Here is a 26,456-nt window from a genome sequence, read left to right as displayed (position 1 = left end):
CATGCAGCTCCCATTGGCAGTGGTTCCTTGTTGATTTCAATGGGCCTGTTGATGTGCTTAAAGTTAAGCATACTTCTGAGTGTTCATGGGCTTGAATCTATAGACACAAGACTAAACTTTTCAGGGCAGGGTCTGATTCTTACTCTGTATCTGTACAGTGCACAGCACAATGGGTCCCTAATCTTGGCTGGGGCAGCAGGAGATCTAAGTACTACTGTAATAACAATAAATGATGACAACTTTGATCATTTAAACAGTCATTGCAATATTTGTTATAATCTCTCCTTCACCCCATTTCAACTGGCAATTCTTAAATAAACAAAACTGAAGAAACCCAAAACTTCTGAAAAATCAAGCCATCTTCTTTTTTTTAGGTGCCTTAATGAATCCATAGAAGTCTAGATTTCAGCACTTAGGCTTGAAATTTTTATCTGTTGTAGTGATGATAAATAAAATAATGTAAGTTGTGAAAAATAAAATAATGTAAGTTGTGAAATGAAAATGACTAGAAAGACTTCATAATCTTTTTAAACACTCATTGAGATGATGATGATGATTAGTCCCAAGTACAATCAGAGTCTGAGTGGCCAAAACCCTCTACTTCTGAACCACACTTTGTCCTGCTCTTTGTCCTTTAGCAGTTTCTGACAAGGAAATATGGATTTTTTTAAATTAACTGCAATATATTTCTCCAGATTCCATGCAATGTTTACTAAAACACTGGCAGTATGGTATTGTTCACCATTATTGCTAACAATATTTTATTGAATATTTGAGAAAAATGTTTGAAGGGAAAAAATTGTCATGACTGCATTGTCATGACACCAAAATAGGCCCAACTTAAATGTATACCCCAAATTAAAAAAACATATGAAGAGAGCTAATGAAGAGCCACCATGGCTTAACAACCATGTAAAAGAAGCAGTGAGAGATGAAAAGGCATCTTTTAAAAAATGGAAGTCCAATCCTAGTGAGGTAAATAGAAAGGAACATAAACACTACCAAATTAAGTGTAAAAATGTAATAAGAAAAACCAAAAAATAGTTTTAGGAACAGCTAGCCAAAAACTCAAAAAGTAATAGCAAAATGTTTTTTAAGTACATTAGAAGAAGGAAGCCTGATAAAAATCCAGTGGGGCCCCCGGACGATAGAGATACAAAAGGATTAATCAAGGACAATAAAACCATTGCGGAGAGACGAAATGATTTCTTTGCTTCAGTCTTCGTGGCTGAAGATGTTAGGGAGATTCCCAAACCTGCACCATCCTTTGTGGGTGATGAATCTGAGGAACTGTCCTGGATTGAAGTGTCATTAGAGGAGGTTTTGGAACAAATAGAAAAACTTAATAGTAACAAAGCACCAGGACCAGATGGCATTCACCCAAGGGTTTTGAAAGAACTCAAATGTGAAATTGCGGAACTATTAACTGTGGTTTGTAATCTAGCCTTTAAATCAGCTCTAGAGGCGACCCTGGCAATTACAGACCGGTAAGTCTAATGTCAGTACTACGCAAATTAGTTGAAACAATAGTAAAGAATAAAATTGTCAGACACGTAGAAGCAGGGCCGGCTCTAGACACCAGCAAATCAAGCAGATGTTTGGGGCGGCACATTTCCAAGGATGGCATTTCCAAACAAGAAGCCGCCCCCGGCAATGCCTGGCCCCACCCCACCCCGCCAATTTTAAAGGGCCACGGGAGATGTCACTACCTGCTGCGCAGTGCTGGCACCATGCATGCCCGGAGCCTGCTGGCCACCATCTGCCTCCTGCTGCTGCCTGGCTCCACCACCTACTTCAGGTCAGCCCTGCCCACGGGGGGCCAGGGCAGGTTCGCAGGGGGATGGCCCCAGTGCAGGAAGCACAGTCTCCCCTCCGGCCAGGGCCATGGCGGCTGCTATAGCATTACGCATTCTTTTAACATTACCAGTATCAGTGGCTTCTAGTGAGCACAGTTTCTCAAAACTGAAATTACTAAAAAATTATTTGAGGTCTACCATGCCTCAAAATCGTTTGTCAGGACTCACATTAATTTCAATTGAAAGTACGATTGCAGAAAATTTAGATTTTATTGAATTATTAAAAGGATACGCAAGTATAAAAACCAGAAAAAGTCAGTTCATATAAATTCTTTTAATTTATGAGAAATAGGGTGCACCGGTAGACACTACAGTTTTTCATTACAGTGTATAGTTGAACTCAAATTGTTTGTAATTGTGATTTTGTTAAAATTAAATGAGTACACTAATAGGAAATTGTTTTATTTCACTAACTACAAGTTTTCTGTTTTCATTTTTTAAAATTTTAAACAGTAAAAAAAAAACAAACAAAACAAAAACATATTGCGAAGTGCAAAAATGTGTAAAAGATAACAAAAAAAGGGGGAGGTGGCCAAAAAATGGTTTGCTTGGGGCGGCAAAAAAACCAAAAGCTGCCTCTGCGTAAAAGAACATAATTTGTTGGGCAAAAGTCAACATAGTTTCTGTAAAGGTAAATCTATTAGAGTTCTTTGAAGGGGTTAACAAACATGAGGACAAGGGGATCCAGTAAATAAAGTATATTTAGATTTCCAGAAAGCCTTTGACAAGGTCCCTCACCAAAGGCTCTTGTGTAAATTAGGTTGTCATGGGATAAGAGGGAAGATCCTTTCATGGACCGAGAACTGGTTAAAAGACAGGAAACAAAGAGTAGGAATGAATGGAAAATTTTCAGAATGGAGAGGGGTAACTAGTGGTGTTCCCCAAGGGTCAGTCCTAGGACTAATCCTATTCAACTTATTCATAAATGATCTAGAGAAAGGGGTAAGTAGTAAGGTGGCAAAGTTTACTGACAATACTAATACTGTTCAAGATTGTCAAGACGAAAGAAGACTGTGAAGAACTTCAAAAAGATCTCATCAAACTGGGTGATTGGGTAACAAAATGGCAAATGAAATGTAATGTGGATAAGTGTAAAGTAATGCACATTGGAAAAAATAACCCCAATATGATAGGGGCTAATTTAGCTACAACTAATCAGGAAAGAGATCTTGGAGTTATCGTGGATAGTTATCGTTTTCTGAAAATATCCACACAGTGTGTAGTGGCAGTCAAAAAAGTAAATAGGATGTTAGGAATTATTAAAAAAGGGATAGAAAATCAGACGAAGAATATCTTACTGCCCTTGTATAAAACTATGGTACGCCCACATCTTGAATACTGTGTACAGATGTGGTCTCCACACCTCAAAAAAGATATTTTGGCATTAGAAAAGTTTCAGAGAAGGGCAACTAAAACGATTAGGGGTTTGGAACAGGTCCCATATGAGGAGAGGCTAAAGAGTCAGGGACTTTTCAGTTTAGAAAAGAGGAGACTGTGAGGGGATATGATAGAAGTATATAAAATCATGAGTGGTGTGGAGAGGGTGAATAAAGAAAAGTTATTTACTTGTTCCCATAATATAAGAACTTGAGGACACCAAATGAAATTAATGGGTAGCAGGTTTAAAACTAATAAAAGAAAGTTCTTCTTCACACAGTGCAGTCAACCTGTAGAACTCCTTGCCAGAGGAGGCTGTGAAAGCTAGGACTATAAAAGAGTTTAAAAAAGAGCTAGATAAATTCATGGAGATTAGTTCCATAAAAGGCTACTAGCCAGGGGGTAAGGAATGGTGTCCCTGGCCTCTGTTTGTTAAAGGCTGGAGATGAATGGCAGGAGACAAATTGCTTGATCATTGTCTTCGGTCCACTCCCTCTGGGGCCCCTGGCACTGGCCACTGTCGGCAGACAGAGTACTGGGCTAGATGGATCTTTGGTCTGACCCAGTATGGCTGATCTTATGTTCCTAAGTACTGTGTATACTATGCAAAGAATAGTGCATTGCTTTACCCATATGGCTTCCATATAAAATCAGCAGGAATGCTATGCCTAAAAGTCTACATAACTTTTTAAGTTTTTTTTCCACATCATCATTAATGACAATAGTAGGTCACAAAATTCTAAACTGATCTACAAAGATAATACTAATGTCAAAAAAGATGCTTTCACTGAGTTCAGTGAACTGTTTCTTTAAATGTAAAAGTGTCTCTCCTTGAAGATAGATAGATAGATAGATAGATAGATAGATAGATAGATAGATAGATAGATAGATAGATAGATAGATAGATAGATAGATAAACAGAAGAAACACTGGAAAACACCATTGATCTCACGTTGAACTATTCAGGATTCTCAACATAATCTAATAATCTAGCAATATCCCTCGACACAAGTTTGTTAGTTTTTAATACAGATTACAGGGTGTGGGAAGAGGGTCCATTTCCAGTCTAGCACTCGACCTAAATATCACACTATGGCCTAACACAACTATAGAATAACTATAAATAAGACAGGAGATCTACATTACACACTTCACTTCCCTACAGAGGAAAAAGGACTGTAAGCTGTCTAAAATCCTACCTACCACATAGGGCCACAACAGTGGTACCCCTAACTCACCCAGCAATATCGTCAATCTCTCCAACTACACACTCAGCACAGCAGAAGAATCTGTTCTATCTCGGGGACTCTCTTTTTGCCCCGCCACCCCCACTAACATGATACAGTTCTGCATTGATCTGGAAGCCTTCTTTCGCCGTCTCCGTCTCAAGGAATACTTCCTACACAACACTGAACAGTGCACTGACACACAGATACCTTCTCACCAACAGCACAAGAAGAACTCCACATGGACTCCTCCTGAGAGCTGAAATGGCAGTCTGGACCTCTACATAGAATGCTTCCGCCGACGTGCACAGACAGAAATTGTGGAAAAACAGCATTGCTTGCCTGGTAACCTCAGTCGTGCAGAACACAACTCTCCAATACCAAATTCTACAGGCCTCTTTCCTCAGATCCCACTAAGGAATACACTAAGAAACTGCACCATCTGGTCAGGACACTCTCCACACAAGCACAGGAACAAATCGACACACCCTTAGAGCCTCGACCAGGGTTGTTCTATCTATTACCCAAGATCCACAAACCTGGAAATCCCGGACGCCCCATGATCTCGGGCATTGGCACTCTCACTGAAGGACTGTCTGGCTATGTGGACTCTCTGCTCAGACCCGACGCCACCAGCACTCCCAGTTACCTCCGTGACACTACTGATTTCCTGAGAAAACTACAATTCATAGGTGATCTTCCAGAAAACACCATCCTAGCCACCATGGATGTAGAGGCTCTCTACACAAACATCCCACATGCAGATGGAGTACAAGCTGTCAGGAACAGTATCCCTGATGATGCCACAGCACAACTGGTGGCTGAACTCTGTGAATTTATCCTCACACACAACTATTTCAGATTTGGTGACAACATATATCTCCAGACCAGTGGCACTGCTATGGGCACCCGCATGACCCCACAATATGCCAACATTTTTATGGCTGACCTGGAACAACGCTTCCTCAGCTCTCGTCCACTTACACCCCTTCTCTACCTACGCTACATCGATGACATCTTCATCATCTGGACCCATGGGAAAGAGACTCTGGAAGAATTTCACCATGATTTCAACAGCTTCCACCCCACCATCAACCTCAGCATGGACCAATCTACACGGGAGGTCCATTTCCTGGACACCACGGTACAAATAAGTGACGGTCACATCAATACCACCCTATACCAAAAACCTACCGACCGCTATACTTACCTGCATGCCTCCAGCTTCCATCCCGGACACACCACACGATCCATTGTTTACAGTCAAGCACTGAGGTACAACCGCATATGCTCCAAACTCTCAGACAGAGACCTACACCTACAAGATCTTCAACAAGCATTCTGTAAACTGCAATACCCACACGAGGAAGTGAGGAGACAGATTAACAGAGCCAGACGTGTACCCAGAAGCCTCCTGCTGCAGGACAAGCCCAAGAAAGAAACCAACAGAACACCACTGGCCATCACTTACAGTCCCCAGCTAAAACCTCTCCAACGCATCATTAGTGATCTACAACCCATCCTGGACAATGATCCCTCGCTTTCACAGGCCTTGGGAAGTAGGCCAGTCCTTGCCCACAGACAACCCGCCAACCTGAAACATATTCTCACCAGCAACTACACACCGCATCATAATAACTCGAATTCGGGAACCAATCCCTGCAACACACCTCGGTGCCAACTCTGCCCACATATATACACCAGCAACACCATCACAGGATATAACCAGATCAGCCATACTGTCACTGGTACATTCTCCTGCACATCTACCAACGTAATATATGCCATCATGTGCCAACAATGCCCCACTACTATATACATCGGCCAAACTGGACAGTCCCTACGTAAAAGAATCAAGGGACACAAATCTGATATTAGGAACGGCAACATACAAAAACCTGTAGGGGAACACTTCAATCTTCCTGGACACACAATTGCAGATCTAAAAGTAGCCATCCTGCAGCAAAAAAACTTCAGGACCAGACTTCAAAGAGAAACTGCTGAGCTAGGGTATGTCTACACTACAGAGCTAATTCGAACTAATGGATCCAGACTAAAAAACTAGTTCGAATTAGCGTTTTGCTAATTCGAACTAGCATGTCCACATTAAGTGGACCCTAAACCGGGGTTAAGGATGGGTTAAGGATGGCTGGGTTTAAGGATGGCCGGAAGCAGTGCCGGCAGGGCATCAGATGAGGACTTAGGCTAGCCGAAGGCTGTGCTTAAAGGGTCCCGACCCCCACCCCGGACAGATAGTTCTCAGGGGTGCCCCGCTTGCAAAGCAGTCCTGGCTTGGATTGCCCGGACTACCCACACTGGGCACATCACAGCACTCGGCCATCAGACCGGCTGCACTTGCCGCAGGCTGCCATCTGGGGAGAGGGGGCAACTGGGGGCTGCAGGAGAGTTTCCACCACCAGAAGCCCGCAGAGCCAGCCCAGTCCTCCCCATCGGGGGCTCGTACCCCATTTCTCCCTCACCTCCTTCTACTTACCCTTCCCTAGCCCCTCTTCTTGATGTACAAAATAAAGGACAATTGTGTTCAAAAATGGAATCTGTCTTTATTGAACAAAACTGGGGGAGACTGGGAAAAGGAGGTGGGAGAGGGGAAGAGAGAGGCTGGGAGAGGGGAGGGCAACTAAAAAGATCAGGGGTTGGGAACAGGTCCCATATGAAGAGAGGCTAAAGAGACTAGGACTTTTCAGCTTAGAAAAGAGGAGACGGAGGGGGGACAGGATAGAGATCTCTAAAAGCAGGAGTTGGCTGGAGAGGGTGCATCAAGAAAAGTTCTTCATTAGTTCCCATAATAGAAGGAGTAGAGGACACCAAAGGAAAGGAATGGGTAGCAGGCTTCAAACTAGTAACAGAAAGTTGTTCTTCACAAAGCAAAGAGTCAACCTGTGGAACTCCTTGCTGCAGGAGGCTGTGAAGGCTAGAACTAGAGCAGAGTTTAAAGGGACGTGAGATCAAGTCATGGACGTTGGGTCCATCCCCTCCAGGGTCCTTAGGGCTGGCCGCTGTCAGCAGACAGGCTACTGGGCTAGATGGACCTTTGGTCTGACCCAGTATGGCCATTGTAAGCTCAGGGCTCAGGGTCGGGGGTCTCAGTGGACCACCTTGATTTTCATGCACACCTGTTCCTGGGTGGCCAGGCTGGCAGCTCTCCTGCCCTAGATGGCCACTTTCCTGTGCCTAGTGCGGAGGTCGTGGACAAGGTCCACGATGTCCGCACTGGACCAGGCGGGTGCCCGCCTTTTGCGGTCCCGGGCAAGCTCCCGGGATCCGCCAGCCTGGTCCCGGGAAGAGGGGGAGGGCTGGGGGGCATCGGGTGGCTGGCTCGAGCCATGCTAGGTGCAGGGTCTGCTGGCTGGGTGCTGGGAGGCTTGCACCTGGCACGGGCACCGTAGCCAGCCCGTGCCCCTTTAAGGGCTCTGGGGCCGGGAGGGGGGCAGACAAGTTTCCCTGGTGTTGGCCAGAGTGGCCACCAGGGAAAGCTGGGGAGGGCTAGCCTCCCACTAGTTCGAATTAAGGGGCTACACACCCCTTAATTTGAACTAGTAAGTTCTAACTAGGCTTAGTCCTCCTACAATGAGGTTTACCTAGTTCGAACTAAGCGCTCCACTAGTTCGAATTAAGTTCGAACTAGCGGAGCGCTAGTGTAGCGCCTATCAAAGTTAATTCGAACTAACATCCGTTAGTTCGAATTAACTTTGTAGTGTAGACATACCCCTACAGTTCATGTTCAAGTTTGACACAATCAACTCTGGATTAAACACTGTGAATGGTTTGCTAACTACAAAAGCAGCTTCTGCTCCCTTGGAATTCACACCTCCAGATCAGCTACTAGAAGTGGGCCTCATCCTCCTTGATTGGATCCACCTCGTCATCTCCAGCCTGATTCTGGCCTGCATATTTATTCCTGCCTCTAGAAATTTCTACTACATGCATCTGACGAAATGGGTCTTTGCCCACGAAAGCTTATGCTCCTACACTGCAGTTAGTCTATAAGGTGCCACAGGACTCCTCGCCACAACTATAGAATGACCATAAAAAAGTTTAGTAGGTTATAAACTCGCTATCATTTTAAGTTTTACTAGTGAAAACCCAATTTTGTACAGTTTTTCGTCTCATTAAACTATGGGAATGTACATGGTATGACTCAACCATCTTTGATAGATTACTATAGATTTTTTGTATCTTCAATAGGACATTTACAATCAGTTGGCTTTAAAATGTTTAATTTCTACCAAATCAGCATGCTTTCTAATACTAGTACTTATTTTTAATAAATTAGATGGTATTGACTTTTTAACATAGCTCCTCTCTTGGAAGAATTATCATTTAAATAGTCTACAGTGGTATAATTTGTATATGTTTTCCTTCCGACAGAGTGAATTCTGCTGTGAATTCATGGAAGACAAAGTCTTGTCTATGGTTCATGTACTATGTAAGATTTGCACACTGTCCACAAATGCTATTAGTATTGACCTATAACATCTCTCTAGAGCTGAATGGTGATTTTCTGTCAGTTCTTTGAAATCTCCCCATGAAGAATTGCTCCTAACTGCAGAAAGTCAAATTATCTGTGATGGCTAGTGATGTGGACTATGCTGGGAATGTAATAGACATCACCTAAATCACTTCATTGGGACTGCCAGCTAGACTGGAACCAAGGTCTCATAAGTGGAATTTTAGGATTTTTTATTCAGTGAGTTCACAGTGAGTTTCAGTCCCTAACAGTAGGTTTTAAAGAATGAAAAAACATGTAATATACCAGTTTTGACTATATGGATAATCTATAAAACAAAGCCACGATGGTCCCAGCTTCCAGTCTTACATCTGTTGTTGTTTGTCAAAATTGTAACTGAAGCCTGTATATTTTAAAGTGTATTAATGTATTATTTTATATACTCTCTGTGCTTTTAAATATCAAGAATGAAAAACTAGCCTTTTTATGAAGCAGGGGTAATTAATGTACAACAAACAACTGGACATATACTTTTCCATGGAATTAATGGCTTTTTCCATTTCTTACTTTCATAATCTGCAGTACTCAAGACATAATAAAAAGCTAGCTACACTTGTTTTGGATAATGGCATGAAATAATAGCATTTTATGACAAGTTATTCTGAAAGACAGGTCAACATATTTTTGTATAATCTATTCAGAACAAGGTAGATAAAGATATGTTGCTGTTCCATGACACTTATTTTAAGAGAAGATGCCTTTTTAGATAATATCAAATTTAAAGAAGCAAGTCACTATATTTCTTTACACTGGTAACATAATCCAGTATTTATGTCAATTTGTATTATGTTGTGTTTGTTGTATCTGATAACACTGTGATTAAAGACCTCAGATAAGCATTTTTCTTCACGTCTATTTATGCATGTAGCATTTCTCAGAGCATTATTCTGATTTTGCTATTTCCCTTTTCCATGCTAACAAACCATTAATTATTCCACTCCTCATCATTGCAATATGGAGCAGTAATGACCTTCCAATGAATGCAGTTTGGGACATAGGCATTGGAACTAGAGGGACTGGGGATGCTGTCGCACCCCTTGCCTGGAAGTGGTTTCTATCATATACAGGGTTTACAGTTTGGTGCAATAGCTCTGAACAGCCCCACTAAATAAACTGATCCAACATTCCTGATTTGGGATTCGAGCTGTGCATATAATATTTTTTTCCAATTTGCAGGCAATCAGGAAAAAAATTTATTCACATTTTTTGAAATGTTTAATGAATTTTAAATAAAACCACTTTGGATTACACATAATGTTTCATTTTCCCAAAACTCAATGTTTTATTTAAATTCTGAGCTTTGAAATCATTTACAGAAATTTTAAAGTCAAATAGAAGAAAACTAACACAAAGTCATTTTCAATCAAAATCTTCAAACTTTTTGTTTTTAAAAAGTGTAAAAAAAGTGTTTAGATTTGTTTAAATGGGTATTTGAAAGGGTAGTTTTCAATACACAATTGATGAATTTTATATGAATTCACAAAATGTTTTGGTTGACCCAAATCTACATTTATCTAAAAAAAAAAAGTCCTGTTAGAAAGATTTTGCTCATCTCTATTTGTTCAATTCCACAGATTATTACACAATGAAAAAATATAAGCAAGGGTGTAAAACTTATAAAGAGAGGAAAAAAGACAAAGGGACTTAATAGTTAGCTGTTGTCCCTTAAAAGTCACACTGTGCCTTTACATTTATGGAATATGGCACTTCTGTTGTCACACTGCAGAACGGCTTTGAAAAGCTGTGTCCTTTGAAGAGTGCACAAGGGTGTAATCATTACCCTGCTCTCTATAAGCAAGTGCACATCCCAACCACCTTCTCCAAAATCACTGGGTCCTGAAGTTCTATAGAACACCAGCGGAGAGGGGCAGGTGAGTGAGTAGCGTGACTATACAGAGAGAACTCTGAAAGAATAGCAATAACTGGTAAATAATGTCTTTCTTCTTACAGGACCTCTGGGCATTCCTCCTTGTGGAGGAATGGATCAAAGTGAACTTCCTATCATGATTATGTCTGATAGGTGTAAGGATTAAAGACTCTTTTTTAGTATGGACTCCATTTTGTTTCAACAAGCTCCATCTTGGATTGTGCCCTGCACTGAAAAACCAGCGCCATCCGGTTTTTCCCGCCAAAGCTGAAATCACCTCAGGGGTGGACTATGCTGCACATGGCATGGGACATTATGCACATGGCAGAAAAACAGTGCATCCTGCACCCTTACTGCTCTTCTGCTTAAGGAACTTTAAAAGAACTGTCACCTAAGGGACTCTTGCTCTTCCTCCTGAACACCTTGCTGCTTGGTCCTTCAGTCTTCCGATTCTTGGCTTGTTGCTGCTTCTGGTCATCTTGCTGTCACTCTGTGGCGAAGGCTCAGGTGAGACCTACCAACCGGCAACAGGATAGAAGCTGCCTGAGGATTGGAATCTCTGAGCTGCTGTGAGTGCCTCCCTTCACAGCCTTCACCAAAGGATGTGGAGATTTGTGTCTAGGGGACATCCAGCAGAGTTCTTAGGTTCCTTTGCCTCATTCTGGAATCATGGTCCTTGTGGTGAAAGTTCTCTGAAAGCTAAGGAATCTGTGATTAATCCAAACCAGAACAACATCTCCGTGGGATCACCTACTGTTCCTCCCAGACAGCAGATCCCCTGCTGAACGGTAGAAGGTCCTAGGCTTCCCTCTTCCTTCCATCCATCCATAAGTGTCATCTTCCATCTAAGCTAGACACCTGTAAAGTACTTGAATACTTACCTTGTTGTATTGGGGAATTCTTTACTATATTCTTCTCTCTTCTAGTTCAAGGGTATGGGGTTGGTTTACTGGTTGTACTGGGGTTAATATGTTCTGTGTTGTCACATGCTGTGTACTGTTCAAATTCTTTAATAGATTGGTTAAATGTATACTGTATCTCAGTTGCATTTTTACTGGGGCCATAAGAATCCACTGGTGATAAATACAGTGTTGGGGGACCTGTACTTCTGGTGTCAGGAACAAAATCAAAACCAAGATCAGATCCTAGTCCAAATTTCATTAATTTCATTGTTGTTATTGAGTTCCTGGGTAATATAGAGAATGTGTAAGCTTAGTACTTCAAGATAATTCTACTTTATCTGTGGTCCACAAGAACAAGTCACTATGGGTATGTCTACACTACAAAGTTAGTTCGAACTAACGGATGTTAGTTCGAACTAACTTTGATAGGCGCTACACAAGCGCTCCGCTAGTTCGAACTTAATTCGAACTAGCGGAGCGCTTAGTTCGAACTAGGAAAACCTCATTCCACGAGGATTAAGCCTCGTTCGAACTAGCTAGTTCGAATTAAAGGGGTGTGTAGCCCCTTAATTCGAACTAGTGGGAGGCTAGCCCTCCCCGGGTTTCCCTGGTGGCCACTCTGGCCAACACCAGGGAAACTCGTCTGCCCCCCTCCCGGCCCCGGATCCCTTAAAGGGGCACGGGCTGGCTACCGTGCCCGTGCCAGGTGCAAGCCTGCCAGCACCCAGCCAGCAGACCCTGCACCTGGCATGGATCGAGCAACCCACCCGATGCCCCCCAGCCCTCCCCCTCTTCCCGGGACCAGGCTGGCGGCTCCCGGGAGCCTGCCCGGGACCGTAAGAGGCAGGCACCCACCTGTGCTACTGCGGACATCGTGGACCTCGTCCATGACCTCCGCACTAGGCACAGGAAAGTGGCCGTCTAGGGCAGGATAGCTGCCAGCCTGGCCACCCAGGAGCAGGTGTGCATGAAAATCAAGGTGGCCCACTGAGACCCCCGACCCTGAGCCCTGAGCTTACAATGGCCGTACTGGGTCAGACCAAAGATCCATCTAACCCAGTAGACTGTCTGCCGACAGCGGCCAACCCTAGGGACCCTGGAGGGGATGGACCGAAGACAGTGACCAAGCCATTTGTCTCGTGCCATCCATCTCCAGCCTTCCACAAACCTTGGGCAGGGACACCACTCCTACCCCCTGGCTAATACCACTCCATGGACCCAACCTCCATGACTTGATCTCACTTCCCTTTAAACTCTGTTCTAGTTCTAGCCTTCACAGCCTCCTGCAGCAAGGAGTTCCACAGGTTGACTCTTTGCTTTGTGAAGAACAACTTTCTGTTACTAGTTTGAAGCCTGCTACCCATTCCTTTCCTTTGGTGTCCTCTAGTCCTTCTATTATGGGAACTAATGAAGAACTTTTCTTGATGCACCCTCTCCACCCAACTCCTGCTTTTAGAGACCTCTATCCTGTCCCCCCTCCGTCTCCTCTTTTCTAAGCTGAAAAGTCCTAGTCTCTTTAGCCTCTCTTCATATGGGACCTGTTCCCAACCCCTGATCTTTTTAGTTGCCCTCCCCTCTCCCAGCCTCTCTCTTCCCCTCTCCCACCTCCTTTTCCCAGTCTCCCCCAGTTTTGTTCAATAAAGACAGATTCCATTTTTGAACACAATTGTCCTTTATTTTGTACATCAAGAAGAGGGGCTAGGGAAGGGTAAGTGGAAGGAGGTGAGGGAGGAATGGGGTACGAGCCCCCGATGGGGAGGACTGGGCTGGCTCTGCAGGCTTTTGGGGTGGAAGCTCTCCTGCAGCCCCCCAATTGCCCCCTCTCCCCAGATGGCAGCCTGCGGCAAGTGCAGCCGGTCTGATGGCCGAGTGCTGTGATGTGCCCAGTGTGGGTACTCCGGACAATCCAAGCCAGGACTGCTTTGCAAGCGGGGCACACCTGAAAACTGTCTATCCAGGGTGGGGGACGGGACCCTTTAAGCACAGCCCTCGGCTAGCCTGAGACAGCAGCTCCACGCTCTAAGTCCTCATCTGATGCCCTGCCGGCACTGCTTCCGGCCATCCTTAAGCCTGGTTCAGGGTCCACTTAATGTGGACATGCTAGTTCGAATTAGCAAAATGCTAATTCGAACTAGTTTTTTAGTCTGGATCCGTTAGTTCGAATTAGCTTAGTTTGAATTAACTAATTCGAACTAAGTTAGTTCGAATTAACTTTGTAGTGTAGACGTACCCTATGAGGCTCCATCTCAGCTTCATGTCTACTGTGGTTGTAGTCTTAGATTTCCTCCTATCTCAGTGCAGAGTGTTCATTTTCACCCAAGGAAGCATATCACCAGTACTCCCTTTCGAATACCTAACAGGTTATTCAGAATATATGAGGATAGTTTCCCGAGAGAGCCCATTTCCAAACAGACTTTCATATTGGATCATGAGATGTATAGAGTATTGTTACACCTTAGCTAGGAAACCAATACCTCCTTCTTTAATGTCCACTCCACAAGAGCCACTGAAACCTCAGTAGCCTGCCTTACTCCTGTTCCCTTGGTGGAAGTGTCCAACATAGCAGTGTGGAACTTGTGCATGCTTTCACCAGGCATTAGTTTTTCAGTTTAGCATCATGCTTTGATGCTCAGATCGGGAGAACAGTGTTACAGTCTATTTTTCACTAAAAACGCCTTGCTCTTCAGCCCCACAGTGAAGCACTCTTTACTAATCTCCCAGTAGTTCCACTCCCTAGAAAAGCCCCTGTCATCACTGCCACAACTGAAAAAAACAAACCAATTGATTCAGCCACCCCACACCATTTTTTTCTGGCACTCTCTACTATACAAACCATTTAATTCTGTCTCCCAACATTATTTCTGCCTTCACCAATAAGCAATTGATACAGACAGAATCCTCACACTATGCAGATCCTCAATACAACTGACACTGGCCATCCAAAGTAGAGCCAAACACACACATTCATATACACTTGTTATAACACTGCTCATGGCTTTATAGACTGCACACACACAACTGGCCCTCCAAATACCCAAAGCCCCACATAAATCTGCACCCATCCTCATACAGGCTCCCAACCACAATCAATGAACACACTCATATATGCCTCCTCAGCTGACGTTACCCCACCATGCACAATCAATACAAACAGCCCACTCCCCCACATCCCACAATTGACTTACTGACCTAAGTCCCCCTCAATAATTGATACAACACACACACATGAGTCTCTTCACACCTGACATGTGCATGCACTTTATGGACTGAGGAATTTCCACCATCAGTCTGGACGGTGAGTGGAAAAGGCAGGAGCAGCTATTCTGCAGCTTACTCTTTGCTGGCACCTCTCCAGTCCTGTACTTACGAGAAGAAAAGGAGAGGAAGCACTGGGTTGTTCCATGCGTTGAGGGACCAGCTGTCCTTCAGCACATGGAGCAGCTCTGATTAATTAGTGAAATGACAGGAGTGGGGGGGGAAATGGTGATGGCTCAAAGAAGTGCCAGTATGGCATCTGGCGTGCAAACCATCTGTTGCCAAGCCCTAGAATTTGGAGGAGAGCAGCTTACACACTAAACATCTAGGATAATAACAAGTTATATAAAAGAGTGTGTGACCAATTTCCAAAAGCAAGTTTTCTGAACAACTGTGGACAGCACCTCCACTGTATCTCCCATTAACTAATTTTTAAAGATGGATCAATGTACAAGTCAAACTGAGGAGCAGCAAGATGCTTCCTAGGTATAGTAGAGTTAATTTTTCTGTTACCTGAAGTGCTTGAGAATGCCAAACATTTTCATTTAAATTATTCAATGAATCAAGCATATGATGAATTTAGTTCTCATAAATATGGTTTGTACAAATACTCCAATTTATTCTTAGTTTAACTCATAATTCTGGCCAGATAATTTGCTAAAACATATTAATGAATACATAAACATAATGTATTGGATTGATTCAATATTAATTTCATTTTGCTTCTGAAAAATATTTGTTTTCGAATTAATCAACTGGAAAGGAAAATGCCTGACTGTTTTTGTCACATATGTTAGCTCACCCAGTTTGTTGTGAATTGAGGTTGGTTTACATGTTTCAGTCACATAGCGCCTTTTAATACCATAGCAGAAAATAATCAATAATAATGCAAATTGCAGAGCAAAAAAGTCACACACATAAATGTGTATTTATATTCCGTATGTATTTCTAGCTCCTAAATTAGTCTCAACACTTAAAGGCTACATATTATAATTTTTTCAAAGAATTGTTCCAATGGTACAAAATGTATATGGATAACTTATGAAATGTATGTATTTTTCTGAGAATGGTTCTAAGCAAGATGCTTCCTCGGTATACTAGAGGTAATTTTTCTGCTACCTGAAGCACTTGAGACTTCCAAACCTTTTCATTACAATTATTCAATGAACCAAACAGAGGATGAATCTACTAACCATAATAGTTCAAATAAATCGATATTGGAAGCACTTGAAGTTCATGTATATTTATGATCATGGGTGGAATTTTTCAGAAGTATCTCTGGGAACTGGATAACTAATTTCCTTGAGTGTTTTTGAAAATCCCACCCAACATGTTCTCAAGAACACCACTGTAAAATATTAATATTATAAAATAAAAAGTAGAATAATTTGGAATTGATTTACTTTGCTATCCCATTTTCAACAACATTCCTATGAAATGAAGGAGGAACACTAAATTGGAACTGTTAATCTTGCCCTTTTTAACTACAAAACACAAACATTAAATATATTGCCAGCATGGCACTGAAAGAAGCCATTGTGTGAAGACAGATTGCTATAGCAGGCATCCCTCAGTGGGGCTGTTTCACTTAGCCTTCCAAGCATTATGGGGTTTTGGCACATAAGCAAACGTTCAGACTTGGGTAGACATATTATGTTGTGGTTAATTTTTGTTACTTATTATTATACGAGGTATGAATATAGAAGAGGGAGTTGTGTGAGCAGCAGAAGGGTTAGCAATCCACTTTAATCTTGGAAGAGAATCAATTCTTGAAGCAGAGTTGTTCCCTAGGACCTGTCATTGACTTCTCACTGGAGGAGAAATCTAGATAGACTTCTGTTTGTTTTAAACCTGATGCCAATTAATTTCATTGGGTGACTCCGAGTTCTTTTGGTATGAAGAGTAAACAACACTTTCTTATTTACTTTTTCCACACCAGTCACGATTTTATAGATTTAAATGAAGACAAATCTGTTCACAGCCAGTCTCCCCCAGAGCCTTATTAAAAAACAAGCACACCAGATTTAACAAGAAGCAACAGGATTTCATGAGTGCCTTTCTTGTTGTATGGGTTTTTCCCTTCGATTTTTGTTTGTTTTGTTTCTGTTGGTGGTGGTTTGTTTTGTTTTAAAGTGAAGTGGGTGTGTTGAATGGGCAACAAGAGCAGTAAGAGGCACAGGTGCAGAAGAAAATGAAGAACAGCTGTTTAGCCAGCATGCAGTTGGTAATTTCAGCTGCACTGGCCACTATAGAGGTAGGATTGCAAGTATCAAACTGCAGCATACAGTAGAAGAGTGACATCTTGGATGGGGCAAGGCACACAAACCAGAATGGAGGGAGAAGCCCTTCAGCCAGCCAACTTTTTGCAAAATAAATGGTTGTAACAGGCTAGGAATACTTCAGCTTTGGAGCTCCAAGCAAAACAGGAATGATACTGACTTTTTTTGCAATACACTTCAAGAAGTACTGATGCAAAGTGATACAGAAGCATAGAGCATTATATCATTATTGAGGCATTACAAATGTGTCAAATGCGCATACATTTAGGCATCATCTCATAAGTTTGATCCTTAAATTCGCTGAATCCTAGCAAAGTCAACTTTCCAGGACAGCCCAAAACTTAGAAGCTGACTTGTCAGACCTTAATTTTTCCATAAACCTCCTCATATAGTATTTAGCTATAAGCATGCTGAATATTCCCAACAAGTCTGGTTTCCCCAAAAATCCTTGCAATGAGGATAGATAACTGTGATTATACTTAGTGAATGAATTTCATACCTGCAAACTATTGTATAAAAACTATCAGACTTATCAGAAAGACCAAAGCTGTGTGCTCATGTATACACTTTAATTTGCAAATTTACAATAGGGAAATCAGATACTGTAAATGATAAGCAGGATTTGCACCTGCATAATCTTCATAAGGTTACCTTTGTGAAACATTTCTTATTAAAAAAAAAGGTTGACATGTACAACAGTGACATCCCTGTTAAGAATGTATAGCAAGAAAATACTAGAAAGTTGTAATCTAGGATACTCATTCAAAGTTACTGAAAAGCCAGTTTTCCTACAAAAACTCTACATAGCAGCATGATTTTGGAATAACCGATGTTATTCTGAAATAACATAGTGCACGTATAGACCACAAGCCTTTATTTTGAAATAATGACTAGCGGGAGGAGTTGGTCCTCCGACTCATTGTAACCCTCATTTCATGAGAAGTAAGGGAGTGTTCTTCCTTTGACTCCCTGCTGTATAGACAGTGCCAAAAGCCAAATTAAGCTATTTTGGCTTCAGCTACGCAATTGACGTAGCTGAAGTTGCGTAGCTTAATTCAACTTTAGCCCTGCTGTGTAGACGTGCCACGAGAGATTAAGGCTCAAAATACTTACTTGATAATGTCTCCTTCAAGAGCAATCACTCGTTTAATGATCTTCTGTTCAGGGTTTCTAGGAGACCTGGAAAAGGGATAAGGTTACACAATCAGAATTATACTTGTTTTAAGAAAATGAAAAGAAATTCAAGAAAGAAATAGGCACTAATAAAGTTATTATGAGATTCCATGTTCTCCATTACAGGGCATCAATCATGATGCTCCAGCTAAAATGAAGCCAGTGCTAGCACTCTTGTTTCAACCCCATCATGAAAAATCAGTGGCTGAAATATCAGCTGAATATAAAAACTAATATAATCAAAACGCTTTATTGTAGTAGAAATTAGGAAGACACTTGACACTGACTAAATTAGAATGTCACATTACTGATGATGTGGGGACTTTTGCAAATAAATTCACACATATTAGTCTGAATTTTCCATCAAGCTTTAATATTATAGTGTATTTAAATATTCATGTCATTCATTCACTTTGAAAAAATTCAAAGTGAAATTAATATTTATCATGCTAATTGAGGCAAATCTCGCATAGGTAAGCAAAGAAGGAGTTTAGAAAAACAGGCAGAATTTTCTAAAAGTTTCCACATTATATAAAGTCTTCTAATATCAAGTTTTAATTTAAAATTAAAGTATATAATACTTTATATTGAGTGTGATACAATTGCACACTCAAACATGCAGTAATCAGGAAGCAAAGAAAAATTTGAATTCTACACCTTCTCCATATACAATTATACTACTACTTAAATGTACAGAATAGTATCAAAACTATTCTATAACCTCATATGTGCACATCATGTATCTTTTTTTTTGTGATATACCCAGACTTTCCCAGTTTTTTTGTCTAAATACTTAACTATGTAAACACTGTAATTTTTCCATATTCTCTTAATACTGGTTTTCATTTGTTTGCTGTTAAGACAGGCTATCAGGTAGCCCATGCTTTTGATTTCCTCCTGGTGCTGACACTGACTGACACTGACTCTGAGGTTGGCCAGCTTGTTAGAAACGTCATCCCTGAGGCTATGTCTAGTCTGCAGGCTTCTTTCAGAAGAAGTTTTTCCAGAAGAGATCTTCCAGAAAAACTTCTTCTGAAAGAGAGTGTCCACACTGTGAAAGTGCATCGAAAAAGCGATCTGCTTTTTCGACAGACAGCATCCACACTGAATGGACTTCATCTTGCATGTAAGCTGTGATTACTATGGGAGGAATGGCCACCTGGGCATCTGTGCTTTTCCCCCTTTCCTCTTCCTAGTCCACATACAACTTTTTCCGAAAGAGCTCTCTCAGAAAATGGTAAACCTCATTCTACGAGGAAGAAGCCTATGTCGGAAAAAACCCTCAGTTCTTTCACTTTTTTTTTTACAGAATGTGATTGCAGTGTAGACGTAAGTGATTTTTTTTGGACCCCCCCTCCTGTTTTTCTGAAAAAAAATACCGTGTAGTGTAGACATACTCTGAGTTTTCCATTGGGTCTTACTCCAGAAATCCACCAGTGTCTTGGTGTCAGCCGCTGGCCATCTGGCAGCATGCTTCAATAATGTCTTCTTCTTCAGACACATTCTTTGAAGATAAAGCTAAGATGGCTTGGGAGGGGAAACTCAACAGAGATGAGCTGAGTCACTTATACTGGATGCCACATGAAACTTGGGGGACAAAATGCCAAGCAGGCTTATTTGTAGTGGTAGATGACTTATGGTTAGGAAACCAGGAATAGGTAAGAAAGGGCCACAAAAGTAATGGATGTTTATGGGAGTTGGCAAATGGTACCCCAAAATTCTGGTCATAGTACTTCTCTGCAACACTACAAACCCCAACAAATCAAATTCACAGCTATCAATAGAAACTCATTTGAGGTCTGCCCTAAATCCCCAGTGATGCCAATTCATGTTACTACCACTCCACACACAATGGAATTATGTTTGAAGGCAGAGATCAAGTTAACAGTAACAATAATACTATACTTTCTATTCATGTGAAGTCAAGCCCAAGCAAGGAAATGAATGCTTGATTCAGATTCAAGTCCACAGTTCCAGTCTGCATAAGAGAAATCAAATCGCTGGAAGGTCCAGTTCAGAGAATCAGAAAGAAGGGGATCAAAATAGAAAGACCTCCGCCAGAACAGATAAAGAATTTATAATCCCTGTATGGGAAAGATTCCTATGATCAAAGGATGTTTCCTCCAAAGCAGTATGTGGCCATGGCAGTTTGAACCTGATTAGGGCATAATTTCAAATGTGATAATTTAGTCATTTTTAGAATTATGTCCCGATGCCATTTTACAGCTTGAAGTCATTGAACATGACTCTTCTTTGAAGTAGCCTTCAAGCTAACTCATTGTTTCAATTTATCTCTACCAGTCTGAGAACAGAAATGATTTTATGATCTCTTTGCATGTGGGAGCTACCTACCAATCTTTAGATGTCCATGTAGTTCTAGTAGATGGAGCACCAACAGCACTTGTCACTGCTGCCATCACTAGCATATGTGCCACTGCTCACTTGGGATCAAGCCTAAGAGAAGAGCTATTACGCTTTAACCATTAGAGTTACAGTAAATTAAACCATTTCAGTAAAATATCATCAGTAATTTATTCCATTTCTTATTCATTTAGGCTAAGTATGAACTTGTACTCCTGTAAAAAGGTAGTTTAATCAATGGGAAATAGAAATACATAATGTATGTCCTAAAGTGTGTGTTTGCTAAAGAATGAATAAAAACAGACATCAAATTTTAAGTCTGTCCTTTTAAAATTCTCTCTCACATATTACTTTAAAGGTTCTTTTGAATTCCCCTTATAAGCATTTCCATTTGATTAGCATGTACACTTTGTAATGTAATTACTGACCTCTGTGTTAATTTGCACGCACTCAGCAATAATTGTAATGACCTTGAATAAACATCATTCCAAATCAGAGGTAAGAACATTCATTCTTAAAGTGGTCACTTTTCTGCCAGTAAGGACACATTAAAAGGCTGATTTATCAAAGAGTCTTTCAAGAAACCCTTATACGTCATTATTATAAATCATGATTTTTTTTAACATCTGAAGCCAGAAAATGATAAAGTATTCTAAAGGAAATATTAGAATTCATTTAAATGAGAAAAATGTAAGAAAAATAAGAACTTGACTTTAACAGGATACCAAAAAAATGGATACCATTAAACAAGGAATTTTCAATTGGCTATAGATGGGGCATTTTGTTCAGCATCCACAAATAATAGACCGTAGATGAGAGAGAATTTTCTAAGGTCACATTTTAGCACATAAGCGTTCACCTGAAAGTTGCTCATAGAAGGGTAGGAAGTTTAATTGACTATGGAAGACACATAAAGAGGATTATAAGCAATTTCTGGCTTCAGAATCTTTTTTACTGAATGTCATTCGATTTACCAGCCATACTCTGGCTGCAGAGCTGCTCAAAAAGTGAAAAAAAACATGGTTTACAAATAATTATTTAGTGGGAATGTTGGCAAAATTATTATTCAGTCTTCTCACTCAAGATGTGAGAGAGGCAACTCCTCCACAGATTTATTTTGTCCAGTCTGCTGGTGACCACCATCTCCCACCAGTACCATCTCCTACTTGGTCATTCAGTCTCTCCTCTGTGTTCACCCACAACACCTTAATGGCAATACCAGAGACATCTTTGTACAAATCCTGTACAGAGACTGACCCAGGGGAACTGATTCCAAAAACTTATTACTCTTTGGCACTTCTCCTTACAAGCTACAGAGTTTTCTTCCCTTGATGAACAACTGCGTGAAATAGTCCATATGACGGTAATCTTAAAATAGGATTTATTTAAAAACATAAAAATGGATTAACAACAAAAGAAACTGTTTGCATAACGTAGCTAGATTTGCACGTTTCCCACGTTACACTATGCAAACTCTTTTCAACTTAATCACAGTGAAAAGGGAAAGCTCTAAAGTCCCTGCTCTGATATCCTTGTGAGAGTCAGGCCCTGATATTGTGTTCAGAGAGTGAGGGACAAGTTCCTCACTCAGTCAACTGAATTCTCAAGCTCCCTGATTCAAGGACACAACCTCCACTCTCCAAACCAGTTTTCTCCAGTTATCTCTATCCAAACACAATTGTGTGCATATTGTTTTCTTCTGTAAATGATCCACTGAAGATATTAGAAGGACTAGTAGCTGCCTCTCAAAAGTCTTAATAATCAGAGATTCCATTTCACAGAATAGTTTGTATATCTCTGCTCCAGCCAGATTCAATAGAGTCCTTTCAAAAAGACAAACTGACATTTTCCTCAAAAATCCCACCTACTTTTTCAGGAACACACATGCACACATATTTCCATCTTGTTATGCAGCTGAGTGCGTATAAACCATCCAGGGATATTAGAAAAACTTTTTAAGTAGAGGTAATTGTAAGAAGCATATGAATGACCCATTAGAAAAACAAACCTCCTGAAAACCATTGTAATCTTGATGCAATTCCATTCTATCTCCAATTCTTCTCCCAACGAAAACTGTAGGAGAAAAGTTGAGCTGTACAGAAGGCCCCAAAAGACACCAAATCTGAGAATAATTTGCTGCTAACCAATTCTTCTTAAATGAGGTACTCTGTCAGGACCCCCAGTTTCAGGGGCATACAGGTCAAGCCCAGTGACTGTGTTTGAGGGGACTCAAGAACATGGTTCAAGTTCACTCTAGAACATTATAGCTAGAAGCAACACCAGTGTCTCATGGTAGGATCAGGTCAGAATTGGGGCTGATGAGCCATATCAGTGATATATAATATTTGATGCTCAGAGGTAGCAGACAAGCCAAAAGCAATTATATTTTTCAAAGACTGTATCTACTATTAAAAGAATAAAGAAATTAGAGTTGAATGCAATCAGAGCCCATCTAATTTACTGCTGCATCATAAAATAAAGTTCTACTTCAAAGATCACCCTAGGTTTACAGGCAGGTGCACGTATGGTTTTACACTGTTAACCCACTATCAAGAATCTTGTGATGCAATTTAAATAGAACCAGTCTGCATTAGATACTGTGCCAATCTGAAGTTGTTTAATATGTTATGTTATCCTGGAAAACAATTATTTGTGGGGCTTGTGCACTCTCTTGATTGGTGGTACCAACTGATCATGTATAGAATAGGGCCTGTAAGAGATATTTAAGCTTCATGTCACGAGGTGCCTGAAGATTACAGATTCTATGTGTCTATACATGACTTAACTCCTGTATTCTTTGAGAATCTTTAAACAGCACAGTTTATTTTCAGATGGCACCAGATGGATTTTATACAATCAGTGACTTAACTGACTATTATATACGCAAAGAAATCAAAACGAACAGAACACTTACAGTAAAACCATCTTTCATTAGAAGACACTATGCTTTTAAGAATACCTTGAGCTTATTTATCCCGCTCCCAAGAATTTTCCACCACATCTTTAAATTCTAGAGATGATGCCATAGGAGAGTAGCCATTCTAAGAGTACTATTGTACATTTATTGCCTTTCATCTACTTGATAATAAATCTGTTACGATATTTGCTATGAGCCATGTGGTGCAGGGTACACCTATTTACAAGCTCAGAGAACTGCTATGGAATTGGGCCACATGCTTTACAATGTATTTTCTAATTTGTTCTTTTGAGAAATATCCCATTTATGGCACGTATAAACTTTTTTTTTCGAAAGAGGATATGCAAATTCAGCTGGAATTTGCATAGCTTATCTTCTCCCAATCTCACTTTCGAAAGAGGATCTTTCGAAAGTGAGAGCAGTCTGGATGCGTTTTTTTCGGGAAAAAAACAGTAAACCTCATCTTTTAAGGAAGAGCTTTTTTTTGGAAAAAGGTTGGGTTTGTTTTCAAAAAAAAAAACCCACGTCCAGACTACTCTCACTTTTGAAAGATCCTCTTTTGAAAGTGAGAGCCGAAGAAGATATGCAAATTCCCACGGAATTTGCATATCCTCTTTTGAAAATAGAATGCAGTCTAGACATAGTCTCTGTTTTGTCCTCTTTTCTGACCATCATTATAGGAAAAACATCTATTTTTGGAAGAAAATGTAACTTGTATCCTGGTGAAAGCTTGGCTGTGAAAGGAACAGACATATAACATTGCACAGATTTTAAAAAGAAGGGGAGCTAGGAGAAACAATGATTAATGCAACAAATTTTATCACGTATCTATTACCATAGCATTTTGAGCAACTCAGAGCTTCATGCTTTTATTCGCACTACATCCCTGTGAAATAGGAAGTACCAAGAGGACCTAGTTCAAATCCTAATGTCTTCATTTGTGAAGACATAGAAACAGTAAACTCCAGATCTGCTCATAGGAACTGTATTACCACATCACAAAGCCATCACTAGTTCCCATCCTTGTTGGCACCTTCTGCAGAGGGTTCACAATTGAAAGGTCATGCAAAATACTCTGATTTCATGCCCTTAGAAGTAATTCTTCTAGCTGAAATGCATCATACTTCTTGCTATGACTGACAAATTTTGCTCAGGAGAAGCACTACAGTTATACCAGCCAACAGCAGGGGGATTGCAAGTCAGAAATGAAGGACATTGACAAACTTATATAGGAAAGGCTTAATAGCACCTTGATGGCATTCCAGGGAACAAGGGGTCCTTCTAAAGACAACACAAAGATTGCAGAGAAACTGATGGTGAGGTGGAGGGAAAAATCCACCTGGTACAGAGCAGCATGGTTCCACTGACATTACAGCCTGAAATTGCAGGCAGATTACTTTCACATTCCCTAGCAAGGGTTTCACCGCTATGGATATGACTGATCCACTGATTACCCTCCCTACCTTTTTCTCTTTCCTGTTCTCAGGGAAAGAGGCACACAAGCAGTGTGCACCTTGATGCCCTGAACTGTGACAACTTTGCTGTGTTTTATGCCATTCTTGCCTATACAGCAGGAGAAAAGGGGATGAGAGCATTGGCTCCATTTCTAGCTTAACTAGTGCATCTTGTCTCTCATCCTTTCATAAGTGTGGCATATATGCAAATGTTCCTAATAAAAAGTCTGTCAAGGAACCAATGACATTATGAAGAGAAAGTAAGAGAAACTCAAAACCTTCAATTGGTCTTGGATTTCTGGTAGGCTAACTCTGAAGAAGCAGACTTCAGTAGTAATGAAAGCTAATTAAATGAACTGTATGCTGAATATCTACTATTTTTCATCCTTCTTGGAAACTTGGTTTCATTACACTTTAGGGTTGGAATTGTGCCAGTTGGTTGAGTGTAAGCTTCAGCAATGCTTGATTATTGCTATATCTCCGGTAGAAATTATATTTACAGTAATATAATTAATGCTAGGGAAACTATATTTGTAATGACATACAGTAGTTCTTGATTTTAATTCCATGACTTGATGTTCTGAACTATGTTAGCATTGCATATGCAAACCTCCCTCTTGAAAAAGCAAAATCTTTCAATAATCCTAGATTGCAATCTAGCCCTCTGGGATGGGTGCTGATTTTGTTTGTTTACATTTGTATAACAACTAAAACAATGGATCCCCATGCCTGGAGATTCTAAGTGCTACTGTACTACAAAACATTTAAAAAAAAAAAAACAATAACCAACCAAATTAACTGCCTGTACAAAATTCTACTGTAGGAGTTTTGTGCCTAGCAAAATAGCCATGAAATCTTTTTTATGCCGCAATTGGCAGTTAACAGACACATATAATTCCTTATGTTCCACAGAACTATGATGTACATGCTCTTGATTCCCTAACAGTCTTTATACTGTGTCTACACTACAGAGATTTTGTGGAAAAACTTCCGCAAAAACTTGTGGAGCGTCCACACTGCAAGCTCGTTCTTTCGACAGTAAATTGACAGTAAATCGAAAGAACAGAGGAGTTTTTGCACAATTAGTCTTCCTCCTTCAAGGAAGAAACCTTTTTGCGAAAGGGTTCTTGCGCAAAAAGGTCTGTGTGGATGGAGAAGAGGGATTTTTGCACAAAAAGAGGAAAAAGCACAGGTGCCCTGGTGGCCATTCTGTATATACCAATCAGTGCTTTCTTTCGAGAGAGCGTCCATGCAGTCTGGA

The 26,456-nt window shown here is 40.8% G+C and overlaps 1 protein-coding gene across 9 annotated transcripts in view; it reads right to left on the bottom strand.

Annotated features, from left to right (window-relative positions):
* Nucleotides 1–26,456, bottom strand: part of IMMP2L (inner mitochondrial membrane peptidase subunit 2) — a 771,740-nt gene that overhangs the window by 216,535 nt on the left and 528,749 nt on the right. For 8 of the 9 annotated variants that reach the window (XM_075929730.1, XM_075929739.1, XM_075929749.1 and 5 more), the window contains exon 4: nt 18,404–18,469. In XM_075929730.1, the coding sequence (XP_075785845.1) occupies nt 18,404–18,469 (66 nt within the window). Of the gene's footprint in view, nt 1–18,403; nt 18,470–26,456 lie in introns of those variants that run through there. The other variant, XR_012904089.1, reaches the window with a different exon arrangement.

Source organism: Pelodiscus sinensis, chromosome 1, assembly GCF_049634645.1.
Source record: "Pelodiscus sinensis isolate JC-2024 chromosome 1, ASM4963464v1, whole genome shotgun sequence".
In the NCBI taxonomy this organism is placed as follows: Eukaryota; Metazoa; Chordata; order Testudines; family Trionychidae; genus Pelodiscus; species Pelodiscus sinensis.
This window is presented reverse-complemented; position numbering and strand designations above follow the sequence as displayed.